Raw genomic sequence first — 15,116 nt, forward strand, 5'->3', positions numbered from 1 at the left:
CGTATTAAAAAATGCTTGATGTCACACTTCTTACTCTTTCCTTCCCCCTTGTCACAAAGTCACGATTTCACGACTCCCTCCCCCCCTTAAACATCATTTGTGTTGTAGTAATCCACAAATACTTCTTCATTGTCCATCAGGATTGTCGAATTATTTGAGGAAAGAGAAAGTGCGCGATCCTTTCTAGTCAGTTTGAAATTTGTGAATGGCAAGTGTTCCATTTTTTGCCATGAAAGTGCGTGTTTGAAATTCTGCAACTTTTGATTAGTTGAATAAAATCTAACAACATAGCATATCAAATTGAAGGAAATTTAAAGCCCTACAACTTTGTCAGTGACAATTTTCATGAGTACTGATCCTGGGAGCCACTAGGAGCAAATGTTTGACAAAAAAGAGAGATTTTTACCGAAAATCAGTGATATTTCATAACATATATCCGGAAAATTACTGGAAATTTGACAAATATTTGTAGAAACTGTTTCGTAGGAAGTTTATTTAGCTTGAATTTTTATTTTAAACGCATTTTTTCCACCGTTTCCGAAATTTTCTCGAAAAACACAAAATTTTCTTCCTCCCTCCTTCCTATTTTTAGCTCACCCCCCAGGGTCGGGGACTTTTAGTATGTTTACTTACTTATTACCCCAAACACTATTTTGAAGTGAAAAATTTATTGCATATTCCATGCACGCTACAATGCTTTCATTGACTGAACTATAAGTGTTTCCTCGGGTAAAGTTATTATGTACATAATTCATCAGAATCTTAAGAAAATTGTGAGTTAAGCTGGTAGATTTGCATCAATTACCACTCATATGCTCTCAAAACTAACCTTAGCAAAATTTTGTACTTTTTTCTTTATCTTTTTCCTTTCTTTTCTCCGCCCCCCCCCCAAATCTTTCTTTCTTTTTTTTTCTTTTCTATCGCTAAAAATCCTATGGCTTTTAGTTTTTTTTTTTCTTTTTTTTTTGAGCAATCACGATTGCTTATTGTCTTTACTTGACCGTCCTTGATGTTGTGGTTCCTTTTTCAGCTTGGACCAGAAGCCTCTGCAGCACCACCGCCCACCGTCCGCCGCAGGCGGCGCGGCTGCCCCGGTCCTGAGCTATCCGCTTCTCCTGGTCGGAGGCGTCCATGTCCTACACACACGCACGCTCACACACTCACACATGCCTACGTGCATACACACAGGTCTACGCGCATACACAAGCCTACACACTTACACACACAACTATGCACACGTAACCGCCCAGGAGGAGAGGCAGGCTTGAGGGGACAGGAGCCGTTTCTAGAAACAATAACTCCAATGAGTAGGGTTCTGTCACAGTTCGTGATTGCGAAAAACATGATTTGAATTCAAAATTTGAGAATTCAAATTAATTTTCTTTCTTTTTTTTTTTTACTTTGTCCCCCCCCCCCCTCCCACACAATTTTTCAGTCCCAATCGCCGCCTTTATCCTATGCTTATATAATTTCTAAATCTCAGTCTCCGGTATAACAGAAGTTTCGCTATAACGAAATCCGATTGTAGTATAATATTGTTTTAACAATATAAAGAAATAGCGAAAAAAAAGCACAAATAACTGTCTATAAAATGCAGAGTTTCCTTGACAATGTGTTCCCTATTTAAGTTGTTTTTCAATTTCCGTCATGTCTCCCCCCCCCCCAACCACACTATCCCCAAGAGCGATGGCGCCTACGGATACCTTCTTACTTTATTTCTAAAAACACCGAAACACCTTCTTTATCTTTATCTTTACTAATAATAAAGCTGAAAGTCTCTCTGTCTATCAGGATCTCTGTGACGCGCATAGCGCCTAGACCGTTCGGCCGATTTTCATGAAATTAGTTTGTAGCATGTGGGAGTGCACCTCGAAGCGATTTTTCGAAAATTCAATGTGATTCTTTTTCTATTCCAATTTTAAGAACAAAATTATCATCAGATGAACGAGTAAATTACGAAATTTTCATAACGTGGAGCCGTAACATGGGCACAAACCAATTGGCGAGATACGAAATTATCATAACGTGGAACCATAACATGGGTACAAGCCAATTGGCGAGAAAATTCACCATACAGTATTTGTAAATATACAGGCGAACCAAAAGATCTTTTAATTTGTCTATTACGGGCAAAGCCGTGCGGGTACCACTAGTCCCACATAAGGGACGACGAGAAGAGAAGGCTAGGCGCGTCGAATTGCAGCCGTTGTCCAGGAAACGAGGTTACTCTGCGTAGGGCGCGTGCCAGTCAGCGGCGCGACTTGCCGAATTTGGCGAGGGAAAAAAAATAATTTAAAATACCAAGAACGAAACAACTATCCTAGAAGTTTTCAAAGAAATTAGATTTGTCTCAAATATATTTCATCATATTTTTATCACAAATGCAAGGCTGTGAGTGGGATTTCATTTTACAGCGGCGGAGAGCTATCGGTCACAAAGTAATTAGCAAATAATTCTGAATGATTAAAAAATTAGCAGAAAAACAAATGAAAAGTCATAATTAAAAGAAGATAATATGCTCTGACAGACACATGCTCTGTCACTGGTGATTTCTTCGTTCACTGATAAAAAGCGTGTGCCCACTCGTGAAAATACTAACCATCCAGTATACATATCATCTATTTCAAAAGAAACGATAAGACGACCGAAGTTAAGATAGGTAAGGAGAACATTAGTACAATAGCTGCGGACATTTGCCATGGTAATAATGGGTACCAAAGGCATTGAAAAGAACCGCATTCTTTCAGAAGTATAACAAAGGAAAAACTATGAGGCATGTTCTCCAAAGCGCATCTTCATTTTTCTACTGGAGATTAAAGTACATCAACAAGCCTTTAGCGAAAAAAGAAATGAAAATTTTCAATCCTTGCCTGCAATTTTATTAGTTTGTTAAGAAGTGGATCTTTTACCCTGCCTCTGGCATGGAAATCGTATTCATATGTGCCTCCTGTTATCCATACCTTATGTATATATAAATCTATAGCTTCTTTACAACTTGTGCTTTCAGAAGAAATGTCTAAATTAAACTGAAATTGCCATTTAAAAATAAAACTTAGCTTTCGGGACAAAATTGATTACATATTTGAAATAATCGGCATCCTTTGTTACCCCCCACATTCTTTACTTCTGTTTTGAACAACTTCTCTTTAATTTTTAACATGCACTCGACTTGCTCTCTGGAGTTGAGAAAAGCATCCTAAGTTCGTTTAAATCTTTGCAACAAAAAAGGAACTCTTAATATTTACAGATTATTTTCCATAATCCCGCTGATTAAAAAATCCAACTGTGCCAATGCCAACCATTTCTTCGGAATTTGGAAAAGGTGCCATTCTGTCTTTTTATACATATGTATATAAATCAACGAAGTTCCTATGTGCAGAAAAGTAAAAGAAAATGTAACAATGTTAAATCGTTCAAAAGAGAACTACAGACACCTATTTTCAGGTTTCAAGAAGACCCTTTGTCATCGAAAAAAAAAAAAAGATTGGGCTCACTTTTCTGCATGAAAACTGGGTGTTTCTTGAAACCCCAAAACACATGTCTGCAATTCTCGGAATATTTGTGTAACTCATGGTTGTTTTATTATCTAAAATAATATACTTCAACCCTGTATAGGCGTTTTCATTTTATACACCCTAGTAATAACGGTAAAAATCAAAGACTAAATAACCAGTTTTGGGGGGGGGGAGATTGCCCTTTTTAAAAAATTCTATTCAAATAAAAAACTTAGAAACTTCATGGAAACAATTACCTATTACTGCATTCCGGAGCTTATAGAAGATATTCATTTTGAATTTTTCAAAAAAAAAAAAAAAGGTCGATTTTTAAGCTCAACTTATTTATGAAAAAAGTTAAAAATAATAAACGAGAATGCATCGAGGTTTGTGCAAATAGAAAAGTTATAGCTCTCAATTTTACGTGACTGAAAGTATATGATTAACCCCGAAACTCAATTTATTAAAAATTATTTTACTTACCTTAGCGTAGTTAATGTAGCCAGCCTACTTTATAGGTATACTTTGGGAGTGAGTAAATTTACTTCCTATAAAAAATTAATTTAAGATAGGGGGTTCTAAACTTGGAGGGGGTGGGGCGAATTTATTTCGTATTTCGAGGGAGATGTGTATGTTTCAAATTTAAAATGAAAAAGTAAAACTTTTTCATCCAGCAGTTCATCGGTGTAATAGTATTGTAATAGTTCATCATTTGTAACAGTGTATCTGTACATACTTGTGATCATTATTTTTTATTTTTCTTCCTCCATAAACTTGTCAAACGATCCAAAAAAAAAAGACTTTTGCCGCAGCAAGGATTTGTACATAACAAGTATTCGTTACATTCAAACAAAATTCGGGTTTCTTTCATTTTTGCACAATAATTTTCTTGAAGTTTGGGCTCATTATGTAAGAAACGAAAGGTATTTAAAACTACCAAGTAAATAAATCTCAAATTCAAAGAAAAAAAATCCCAGTGTATTTGTCATTGCAGCAAGTAAATAATTGAAAACTAATATTTTCATTTAATTTTTTATTTCTTACTCACGAAAACTGTTTTTAAAAATGTACAATTGCTTGGAAATATCGATGGAAAGCATAAATGAGAAAACAGACCAGGCGGAAATGCTTTGACCACAATGTGGAGAGTTCATTCAAGAGTGATAATGACAATCAGATGTTTTTCCTTGGGCGATGCGAAGTGGGGAGAAACGAGTTCTGGGGGGTTTGCTTGTCCACAGGAAACCCGCCAAGGTTAACCTTGAAAACTCAAGTCTTCGCCAAGACAGAAGTCGAGTTACGGCGCTTTAATTTTCTTTTCATAATCAAATTCTTACAAATTAAGTATATTTAACATACAACAACTTCAACTATATGTCTCAACCACATACATTCTCTATTTTTTTTCACATCATTTATGAATTTACACCCGTTTAAACCTCCAAATTTACTAGAACTACTTCTCATCGCGGAGTAACACATCTCGTACCTTTATCTTCAGTGTCAACTTAGATTGGAACATACTTTTTTTTTATAGTCGGAAAATTTTATTAGTTTTATGGACGGAGAGGAGGAGAGCTCGGCGACCAAAAACTGACAAGAAGGGAAAGGGACCTTGGCTCTCGGTCGTCCCTGCCCTGCCCTACCCCTTTTCCTGGTCACCCTACAGTGTTTCGATTAGTACAAGCTAGGTGGGCAAAAGTCATGTTCAAAATTCTAAACTTGAGTATTGGGAAAATATAGACTATAAGCCAAAACATGATTCTTAGTTTTATTTTTTTATGTCTAACTCCCTTCCGTCACGTGAGAAAAAAAGGTTTAAAGGTAGGTATCCGTTTGCAATAGAATAAATCAATTGAGTTCCAGACATCATTTCATCACACAAAATTAAAATGTTCCTAATTTCGTATGATTTTATTGTTCAAGGTGGATATTATTTATAATAGTAAGTGCCTTTTTTTTCCTAATTTAATTAATCTATCTGATAGTTAAACAATGTTTAAAAAAAATTTAAAAGATGAACGAAGGATATTTTGCCCGTTTCAAAACTTTCAAGTGATGGTAATGACTTGTACCCATTTGTACCCGGGCTACATTTTCTGTATATAGTAGCTGCAGCTTTCCCATTATTAATAAGACGATAAGACGTATTACAGTCAGCACAGTACAACATATTTTTTTTTTTTTTTTTTTACCCAAAGCGCGTTTTGGTTGCTTCAATCATTCTTCAAAGAAATCCCTACTCGAAAGAATATACTCTAGAGAAAAAAAAAAGTTGTACTCGAGTGTGCTGACTATAATACACCTTATTAATAATGTGAAAAGTACAGCTATGGATGTACAGAAAATTTAGCCCGGGTACAAAGGGGTAAAATCACCATCACTTGGAAGGTTTTAAACGAGCAAAAACTCCTTCTTTTATCTTAAAATTATTTTTAATGTTGTTCAATTATCAGATAGAGTAATTAAATTAGGGAAAAAAGCACTTTAAAGTATAGTAACTAATATCCGTCTTGAACAATTAAATCATGTGAATTTAGGCACACTTGAATTTTGTGTGATGAAATGATGAATTCTGAACTTGACTTTTGTCCAACTATCTTGTATTAATCGAAACACTGTGCACTCCTGACAACTTATTCTTTTATTTATGCTTAGTTCGTGTATTGTTGTGTAAAGTTTAAAGTACTTAAATAATCAGGAAATATTGTTTGAAATTTATGCAAAATGGCAACTTTTAGAAGCATGTATAGTAATCAACTTTTGTTGGACATAGCTGTTTAAAAAGAGGAAGTTTTAAAAATAATAATATTTACTTTTAATATTTCAAGAAGCAAGACAAAAAAACTGCAGTCTTTGATTATGAAAACTAATTTGTCAGAAACAAATTCAATCGCCAGTAGTTTTTCGAAACTGCCAACAATGAGATAACTGTGCCAAAGCAGCAAACCATTGTTCTGCAACTTTTTTTATGGTTATCGTGTTTAATATTTGTCGTACCCTACGGTTATTGACCGTCCGTTAAATACAGCTAAATCCAGCCGCCATATTTGAAAAAGGTTGCTAGATTCTTTTGTTTATCGCCATATTTGGCGATAAGCAAAATGAAGCAATTCTTTTGATACAATCGTTACGGATCAAGTTAAGTTACTTCATTAATGGTGTACAGTTAAGAAAAAAAAAACATTTAACAAAAACAATTTTTTATTTTTAATGATTTAAATATATTAGTTTATAATTGAATTTAAGAACCATTCCTAAATTGTGTTTTATTCATCCAATTCGTTTTAATTAATTTAAAAATATTTTTAATGTCACATAAGAGGCAAATATGAAAAATTATTTTTAAAAAATCGAATTGTACCACGTTTGAAAAGCAAGCACTAATAAGCCACAAACAAACAAACAACACAGTTTAAATGCAGTTACTTGTTTTATTATAACTTCACCGTGAAACTTGGTTATATGTTAGTTGATTAATATACTTATGGTAGAGTCATATAGGGTCATAAACTTTTCATACAGGGACTCTAATAACTCGTTGGAGCTATCTGTACAAAGTCCCCCCCCCCCCCAAAAAAAAGAGACACCATAAATGAAAGAAAAAAGACTCCTTTAAATACTCCTCAACCCCCCGAAAAAAAATCAACGGCAAAGTTTGTTCCATGATCTGCAGGGGTGCCCTTTCCTAGGGGTATCACACTCTTGTGTGATACCCCTCCCCTCCCCCCCAAGAACGAAACCAAAATACCTGTAAAGAAAATCTTAATGGCAGCGCAGTTCTGTCCCATGAATCCCCCCCCCCCCCAACACATACAACCATGCTCGTCATATGGGTGATCAGGGATTCAATTGCCCTTTCCCCCTGGATTTTTGAAATGTAACTGAAATTGGGCATTTTTGTACGAATTTGGTGGTTTTTTTTTTTTTTTTAAATTAAATGCATTGCGCACAATCTGACTGATTCGAGCACTTATAATGTAAGTTTCTAGAATGGAGGGGGGGACTTTATCCCCCTCCCTCCATTCCAGAAAATTTGAAATGGCGGGCCTTTGGGACAAAAGACACATTGCTACAAACTTACATACATGCTTACATAATAAAGTGCTCGAATCAGTCAGAGCATGCATAAATCAAGGGCGGATCCAACTTCTGCTTTTAGAGGGGGTTATTCAGAAAAGGGGGGAGGGGTCGTGTCACATATATTGCTCTTCTTGAGCTCAAATGGGGGGGGGGGGGTACCCGTCCCCATCTGGAGCCGTTCCTTAATAAAATTTGCAATGGATAGCAAATTTGCGTATTCTATACTTTGTTTAATATAAATTTCTCATTTCAGTACGAAGATAATTTTTTTGTTTTAATCAGATCAGTTTTTTTTTTTTTTTTTTTTTGGTGCATTCATTTCTTTGTTTTTTCGCAGCCCAATGCAAATGAAATGCTAGAAAAAATTTTCGTTAGTAAACTCCTAAAATCCCATAGTTAAAAAAAAAGAAAAAAAAATCGCAAAACAAAATTTTGAACAGGCATCTCGTTTACAGGACCAATCTGTGAGCTCAAGGCCAAATTGCAACAAAATTTTGAACAGGCATCTCGTTTACAGGACCAATCTGTGAGCTCAAGGCCAAATTGCAACTGTTATTCCCTCCCCGCCCCCCCTCGACTGCCTGCATACATAGACATTTGTATGTGTAATTTTACGGAGTAACTAAGAAAATATTTCCATTTTAAATTAGTAATAAAAAAGAAAGCTTCGATTATTATGAAAGGGCGTTTATTAAATACCTTCAATAAAGCATTGACATTTTTTCTGGTGGCTGGGCAGCTTAATTTTAAATATAGTCAAATTTTGCCCAATATTTACTAACGAAAATAATTTCAGGTATATAAATTAGTATGAAAGTCTCAAAAATCATATTCATCATACCAACATAAAGGTAGTGTTTGTTGAAAAAATTTCATCATTCTCTAACTTTCTGGTTTTGTCTCCACTTATTTAACAGATGCCCTTAACATGTGAAATCTACATTTTTAAATTAAAATGTAGCTTTTTTTCTTTTTCATATATTCAAAACTAGGGAATAGAAACGCGGTCCATCGTTTTCCGAAAAGTTTCACTTTTGGTTTCGATTCTATCCCATAGCGCAGGTGTTCCCAAACTTTTTCGATTCGCGGCAGCCTTAGAAGAAATATAATTTTTCGAGGCATCCCAGTCTTTGTTGATCATATATGTGTACGAATGTTACCGTGGGCACTTCGTGGCATCTTTTCGCAGATTAATCGGTAAAAATCGGCTGAAAAAAATTGTTAAAGTGGCCGCTGACCGATATGCTAATGCATTGTCGCATCTCTACTCCGCACCAGCAAAAAATGACGTTGATATTCCATTTAAATTCTTGAGTCACTAGAAAAAAAAAAATAAATAAATAAAAAATTATGTTTAAAATTTTTTCTCTCCATAAGGGAGAAAATGAATAAAATACACGACATATAAATCCGAAAAATGGGGGAGGAAATCAATAAAATATTTGTTAACTAATTAGTCTCTTTCATTTCTATTTAACTATATTATACTTTATCCTTTATTTTGCGGCCTCTTGACAGAATGTACTACACCGATCCCTTCCATTTTGGTGGAACTTAGAAATATCAATCATGAATTTTAATCTCTTTTTGATATTTTCAATTTGGCCCAGGTTCCATAGTTGTGGTACGCCCTTTGTTAGCACAGCCATAAAAATATATTACTTTTTTCAATTTTTCAGAAAATTTGAAGTGATAAACAAATGTTACACAACAGTTTTTAATTTTAATCTATACATTGTCTTTATCAATAAAAGTATTAATTTGAAATTAAACCTTGCCAATGTTTGGAAAATAAACAAAATCTGGAAAACTAAGAAATTACAACAGAGAAAGCGAAAATGAGTGAGCTCTATTTACAATTCATGTATTGATTTAAAAAAGGGAAAAGCATATCCTCTCTGATATATAAATAAGCATGTCCTTGATGAACATTGCCTGACTGAGACAATTTCTCCCACTCATCAATTAGTCAGAAACTAATGCTTAGTTTCTCTAATTAATATTTCATTATACCTTTTATTAGTGTTCATTTTCAAAAGAGAAACATATCCTCTGTAATATATAAATATACAAACAATTGATGAACTGTATGTCTGAGACAATTTCTTCTACTCATATTTAATCAAACATAACTGAACTAATGCTTATCTGCTACATTAGCAACCAGACTTCACCTGATTAAAATGGTCCCTCCCCTTTCTGGCAAAAATAAAGTTTATAAATTGATGTAACTTTATCACACTTGTAAGATATCACACAGAAGTAGCAAATTTGAGGATTTGCAAAAATATAACTATTTAGTCAAAAAAACTAAATATACAGACACATAGACTTGGATATAAGAATTTTATTTATAGCTACAAAAAATATAGGCACCATTTCAAAATATGCAATCTTTACTTTGTGATTAATGAAACAGAAATTTGATACATGGTTATAAACAAAACTCTTTTAATAAAGTTGATTTAATCTTGCTAAGCAGGTGGTGCAGTTGATGCCATTATTTTTTTCAAAAGCATCTTTACTTTTAACATGAAGCCTTAGGATAACCATATAGCAATACAAAAATCTTCGGTTTTCCCTTTGGCCCAGATCAGGGATTATGTGGGTTAATGACATCAGCTTTGATTACTAGACTACATGGAATGCAGCTGAGTCCCTGACCCTAGAGGCACCCTTGGGTAAGATATCAGGACATGAAAAAAATAGCAATGAGGTATCAAGGAAAAGGGATTACTTGTGATGATGACTCACTGAGCAAAGCATGGGATGTTCAAAGAAGCTCCCACACCTGGAGTAAAATTGCTTTATACATTTCTATAAAGGTTGTATAAAGTGAGAGAGAGATGTTTTTAAAGAAGTGATATGAGAAAAAAAAAAAAAAAAACCTTTATTTATAAAAAAAAACACACACACACACATACAAAAAAAGTTTAGTTGTGCAAGTCATTGGAAATTAAGGGGTTCAATGACACTAATTCCCCACACTTTTGGTTACACTTCATTATGTTTAGTGAAAATATATAATACATTCAGATCTCAGACTGGTTCAAACTTCAAGTTATGGGAAGTTACCACAGCCCCTCAAGGAATATTTGAGATATTGAGAGTTGATTGTATAACACAAATAAAAAAATGTGTTCCAGAATTTATTCCAGACGATTGAAGACCTCAGTGATCGTTAGTGGTGACCAGGGCTTGTTAAATATATCCATGGTTAAAGTACAAGTTCCCATGCCAAACTGATACTTTTGGGACTGCTGGATCAGGGGTTGCTTGGCTCCTGGTCAGAATCAAAAAACCAGAACTGTCTTCAAGGCCTCATCCAACTGGTTAATCTCCATGTTGTAGTAAGTATGGGGACCCTGGAATGTTGAGAGAGAGAGAGAGAATCCCATTCTTCAGTTGATTCAGTAGCTACTCTTCAGGCTCGGAAAAACCGAAAAGCACAAGCAGAGTTAATGGCAGCAAATGAAGCCAATTCCCTCTACAATGTGCCATTCAGTCGGGAATTTCCAGCCTCTGCAACTGGACACCTGAAATAGTTCTTGGACTCTGGGAAGAAAAAACAATTTAATTTAAAAGCAACAATATTATACAATGCTAATGGACACAATACTGTTTTTCATCCTGTTCAGAAAAATAATATATTTTATTTCTCAACATGTTTGTAATTAAAATATTTTGTCAATAGGTACAATAGTAAAATAGCTGTTATCAATAGCTTATTTGCTATTACTTTTTTTGTCATCTATTACATCAAGGTGTAACCATGTATTATATAAAAAATTTACTTAGCTATGATTGCTTCATAATAGAGATTATATCAAGAATAGAAGCAAGACACATTCATACGGAAGATTATTCAAGAATTAAATGCATTGCCTGTGTATTACAAGAAAATTCTCTAAATATAGTATGGCACAAAACCAATTCAAGTTGAGAATCAAGTTTCATAACAGTCTGGGAGTAACCCAAGTTTCCAATTACACAGATTAACAATAGAGAATAGCATCCATAAGAAAGTAACAATTTTAAAGATCAAACATACCCACACTTCCGTTGATTCAGTAATTACTCTTCAAGCTCGGAAAAAACCGAAAAGCATAAGCAGAGGAAACGGCAGCAAATGAAACCAATTCCCTCTACTATGTGCCATTCAGTCAGGAATTTTCAGCCTCTGCAACTGGACACCAGAAACAGTTTTTAGACTCTGGGGAGGAAAAACTTAATTTAAAATTTGAATGCAACACTATAACAATGCTATTGGAATGGCATACAATAGTTCTAAATAGGTATCCATCCTATTCAGAAAATAATTAGTATATTTTGCTTCTCAACATGTTATTAATTAAAATATTCTTCAACAGGTACAATAGTAAACTAGCTGTTATCAATAGCTTATTCTCTTTAACTCTTTTTTTTGTCGTATATTACACTAAGGTGTGACCATCTATTATAAAAAAAATACTTCAGCTATGATTGCTTCATAATATTACATCAAGAATAGAATGCACGACCTGCTTATTACAGGAAAATTCTCAAATTATAGTATGATACAAAACCAATTCAAGTTGAGGATCAAGTTTCATAACAGCCTAGGAATAATTACACAGATAAACAATATAGAATAGTTTCAAAAAGTAGAACTGTAATAAATTAAAATAGATTGGACATCTTTCTGCGAATGGAGAAAAAATCTCAAGAATAAAAACAAATATCAAGCAGTAAAAATCCTCAACATATAAGCACTTTAACCTGGAGCGTTTGTTGCTGCTCGCAGCTACTGCACCCCACATGATACTTTGATTTAAATACTTCAGTATTTTCCTTAAGCATGTGACAATATCTGGAACTGGCAAGAAAATCAAATCTGCAAGTTATTTTTCTGAAAGTCATGAAGCAATTCAGCAATAAAAGCATGATTGACAGAGCTTTTAAAGGATGATGAGTGAATTATTTAATTTGAGATTTCCGTTACACAGAATTCTATTAAATAGCAGAAGCTAGAAGGAAAAAAACGATTGTTTGATAACTGTTTTATAATTCAAAAAGGTAAGAATCTGCATCAGATGAATATCCTCCTGTTTAAAAACATAATTTGGTCAATAGGTACCTGCATTTTGAAAAAGAAAAATGCATAAATTATTTTTCTTCTAGAAAATACCATATTTTGCTCCTGTCTGTAACTTTGCAATTTTACTCAAATGAAACAGATACACTATATAGGAAGCTAAATATAATAACTATTGCAGAAATAGTTATTAGTTAACAGAGAAATCACATTTCGTCTAACGAGCAAAGTATTAAGTTCATAGCAAGAAATTATTGAAATCAAATCCTTATTACTTCATATCCATAATAACGACGTTCATCATTGAGCGAAACCGTTTTGTAAGATACTATTAAGATGCATTTCTTTAGAAATTAGTTGATTTAATATGAAATCTACACTGAATTACAAGCCGTTATCTAAGTTTACTTATGCTTTAATTAAAATATGAATAAAATTGTACCATTGTTTGTTTCCTTTATGAATCAAAGCAAAATCCTCTTTGTTCTCATGTTCACGAGCACCAAACCATTACGAGATCACTTTTAAGAAAGAGAAATACATAAATTAATCATTTCATCTCAATAGCTCAATATTAAATACATTGTAACATGTTATTGACATCAAATTACATTTATGACATTTAAGATTGAGCGAAACCATTTTGCAAGTCATTAGGCAGTTTTTGAATAAATATTCGTTGAAATAACAAATGAAACTTGCAACATTACTAATTTCAAGAGTTAATTTGTGTTTTTGTGAAACATAAATTCAAATTAATCATTAAAACGTACCTCACAATCACCTAAATCCTCAGGCCCCCTCGTGTATCTACCGTTTGTTCGCGCGCCAAACCATTGCGTCGCCAAACGTCAAGGTTGCCGTAAATTTCCCTGTAAAAATCGCCAGGATTTAGCTGTAATTAATGTCCGCCCGGTTATTGTTGTGAGTTTTGTGTAGGTATGCAGCGAAGATCTGTGTTGTACTATACTCGATTGCAAGCTTTCTTGGCTATGGAAAAATGAGCTGCGGCCAAGTGAAGGAAATAGTTCCTTGCGCTTTGCCAGATAATCGGGGGGAAATTACGCACTTTGCTTTAGAAATCGGATTAGTTAGTTAAACCGACGCAAAAGGGACATTTTTTTGTCATAATTTCTGTGAATCGTTAAATATTTTCAATTTTAAGAGCGGTGCAGCGCGGATCCATACATTCATTTGCAACTGAACGAACCAGCCAATCAGAGCTCACAAACAGTTGGCGATCTCCGGATATTCTGCGTTTGGCGCGATTTTGCTCAAGTGCTCCACTCTCGTTGAAGTATGCCAAAGCGGATTAATTCGCCAAGCAGGCAACTGCCAGTGCGGTGTCTTATCGGAGATCCTCCTGACAAACCTACAGGCGGTCTTTTCACTCAGTGTTTTTCCTCCGCGCTTAATGACGTCACTGACAAGTTAACTTGCAAGCTAGTATACCTGTGGATATGTTTCGTGGTTTCATGTGCTGAATGCGAGCGAAACTTTCTCGCTGTGTGATTACAGGATTATTTGTTTGCAAGATGTTTGTTTTCTGTAAGCCACCGATCTACAAAGTTAATTGAACTTTTCTGCTCCTTTTTAATATGCCTGGCAATCTGTGATTAGCGTGATATAATAAGTATGTTTTTATTTATGTTGGGTGTTGATCATTCAGAAATTGTGAATTTTTAATTGTGTTTCCAGCTAAATAGTTTCTTCTCTTCAGCGTTTGTATAAATTTTTGTTTCTAGCCCCTAAAAACAACAATACTGTTGAAAATGATTCTTCGTGAATGTAAATTTCAGTTACTCAAAAGCGGACTCGTCATATTCAAGGGATCTAGAAGGGTCCCCCGTTGTTTGGGAGCTGCGAATCCTGTTATTTGATCTTTGTATTTTTCTTTATATTTAGAAAGTTATTTAAAAAATATTTAGTAATGAGTGAAATTGTGGATTTTTATATTTCCTAATATTTTATCAATCATAGCAGACTTGAACAGAATCACTGAGTTACACACTGACCATAGCGCTGAAAGGTAAGTAACACCTTAAGCAATGATATATGCCCATAAAGGGGGCTTGAGCACCTCTCTAAAAATTAGCACCACTAGTTTATATATATATATATATATATATATATATATATATATATATATATATATATATATATATATATATATTAATTGAGCATAAAATATCAAAACATTTCAAAGCAGCACATTGACGAATTTCGCATAAAAAATGCTTTACTTTATATTTTGATAATTTAATTTGCTTTCAGAACTGTACAGTCTTGAGCAAAGAAGAGACCGAGGATTCAGTTGTTTAAATTTATTAAAATGAAAGATGTTACGGGGCTGAAGTTTAGCACTAAAAACAGGACAAGGGGTCATTGTTTTAGGCTACTATTTAAATTTCAGGCTAACATGGATAATAGGAAAAATTATTATTTTAGCAGGGTAGTAGAACCTT

At 34.1% G+C, this 15,116-nt stretch overlaps 1 protein-coding gene across 3 annotated transcripts in view; it reads left to right on the plus strand.

Annotated features, from left to right (window-relative positions):
* Positions 1–14,112: 14,112 nt before the first annotated feature.
* The window catches only part of LOC129234532 (polypeptide N-acetylgalactosaminyltransferase 13-like), a 92,702-nt gene continuing 91,698 nt past the window's right edge, over positions 14,113–15,116 (plus strand). For 2 of the 3 annotated variants that reach the window (XM_054868545.1, XM_054868547.1), the window contains exon 1: positions 14,138–14,199. In XM_054868545.1, the coding sequence (XP_054724520.1) occupies positions 14,187–14,199 (13 nt within the window). In that variant the 5' untranslated portion in view covers positions 14,138–14,186. Of the gene's footprint in view, positions 14,285–15,116 lie in introns of all 3 variants that reach the window. The other variant, XM_054868546.1, reaches the window with a different exon arrangement.

Source organism: Uloborus diversus, chromosome 1 (genome assembly GCF_026930045.1).
Source record: "Uloborus diversus isolate 005 chromosome 1, Udiv.v.3.1, whole genome shotgun sequence".
In the NCBI taxonomy this organism is placed as follows: domain Eukaryota; kingdom Metazoa; phylum Arthropoda; class Arachnida; order Araneae; family Uloboridae; genus Uloborus; species Uloborus diversus.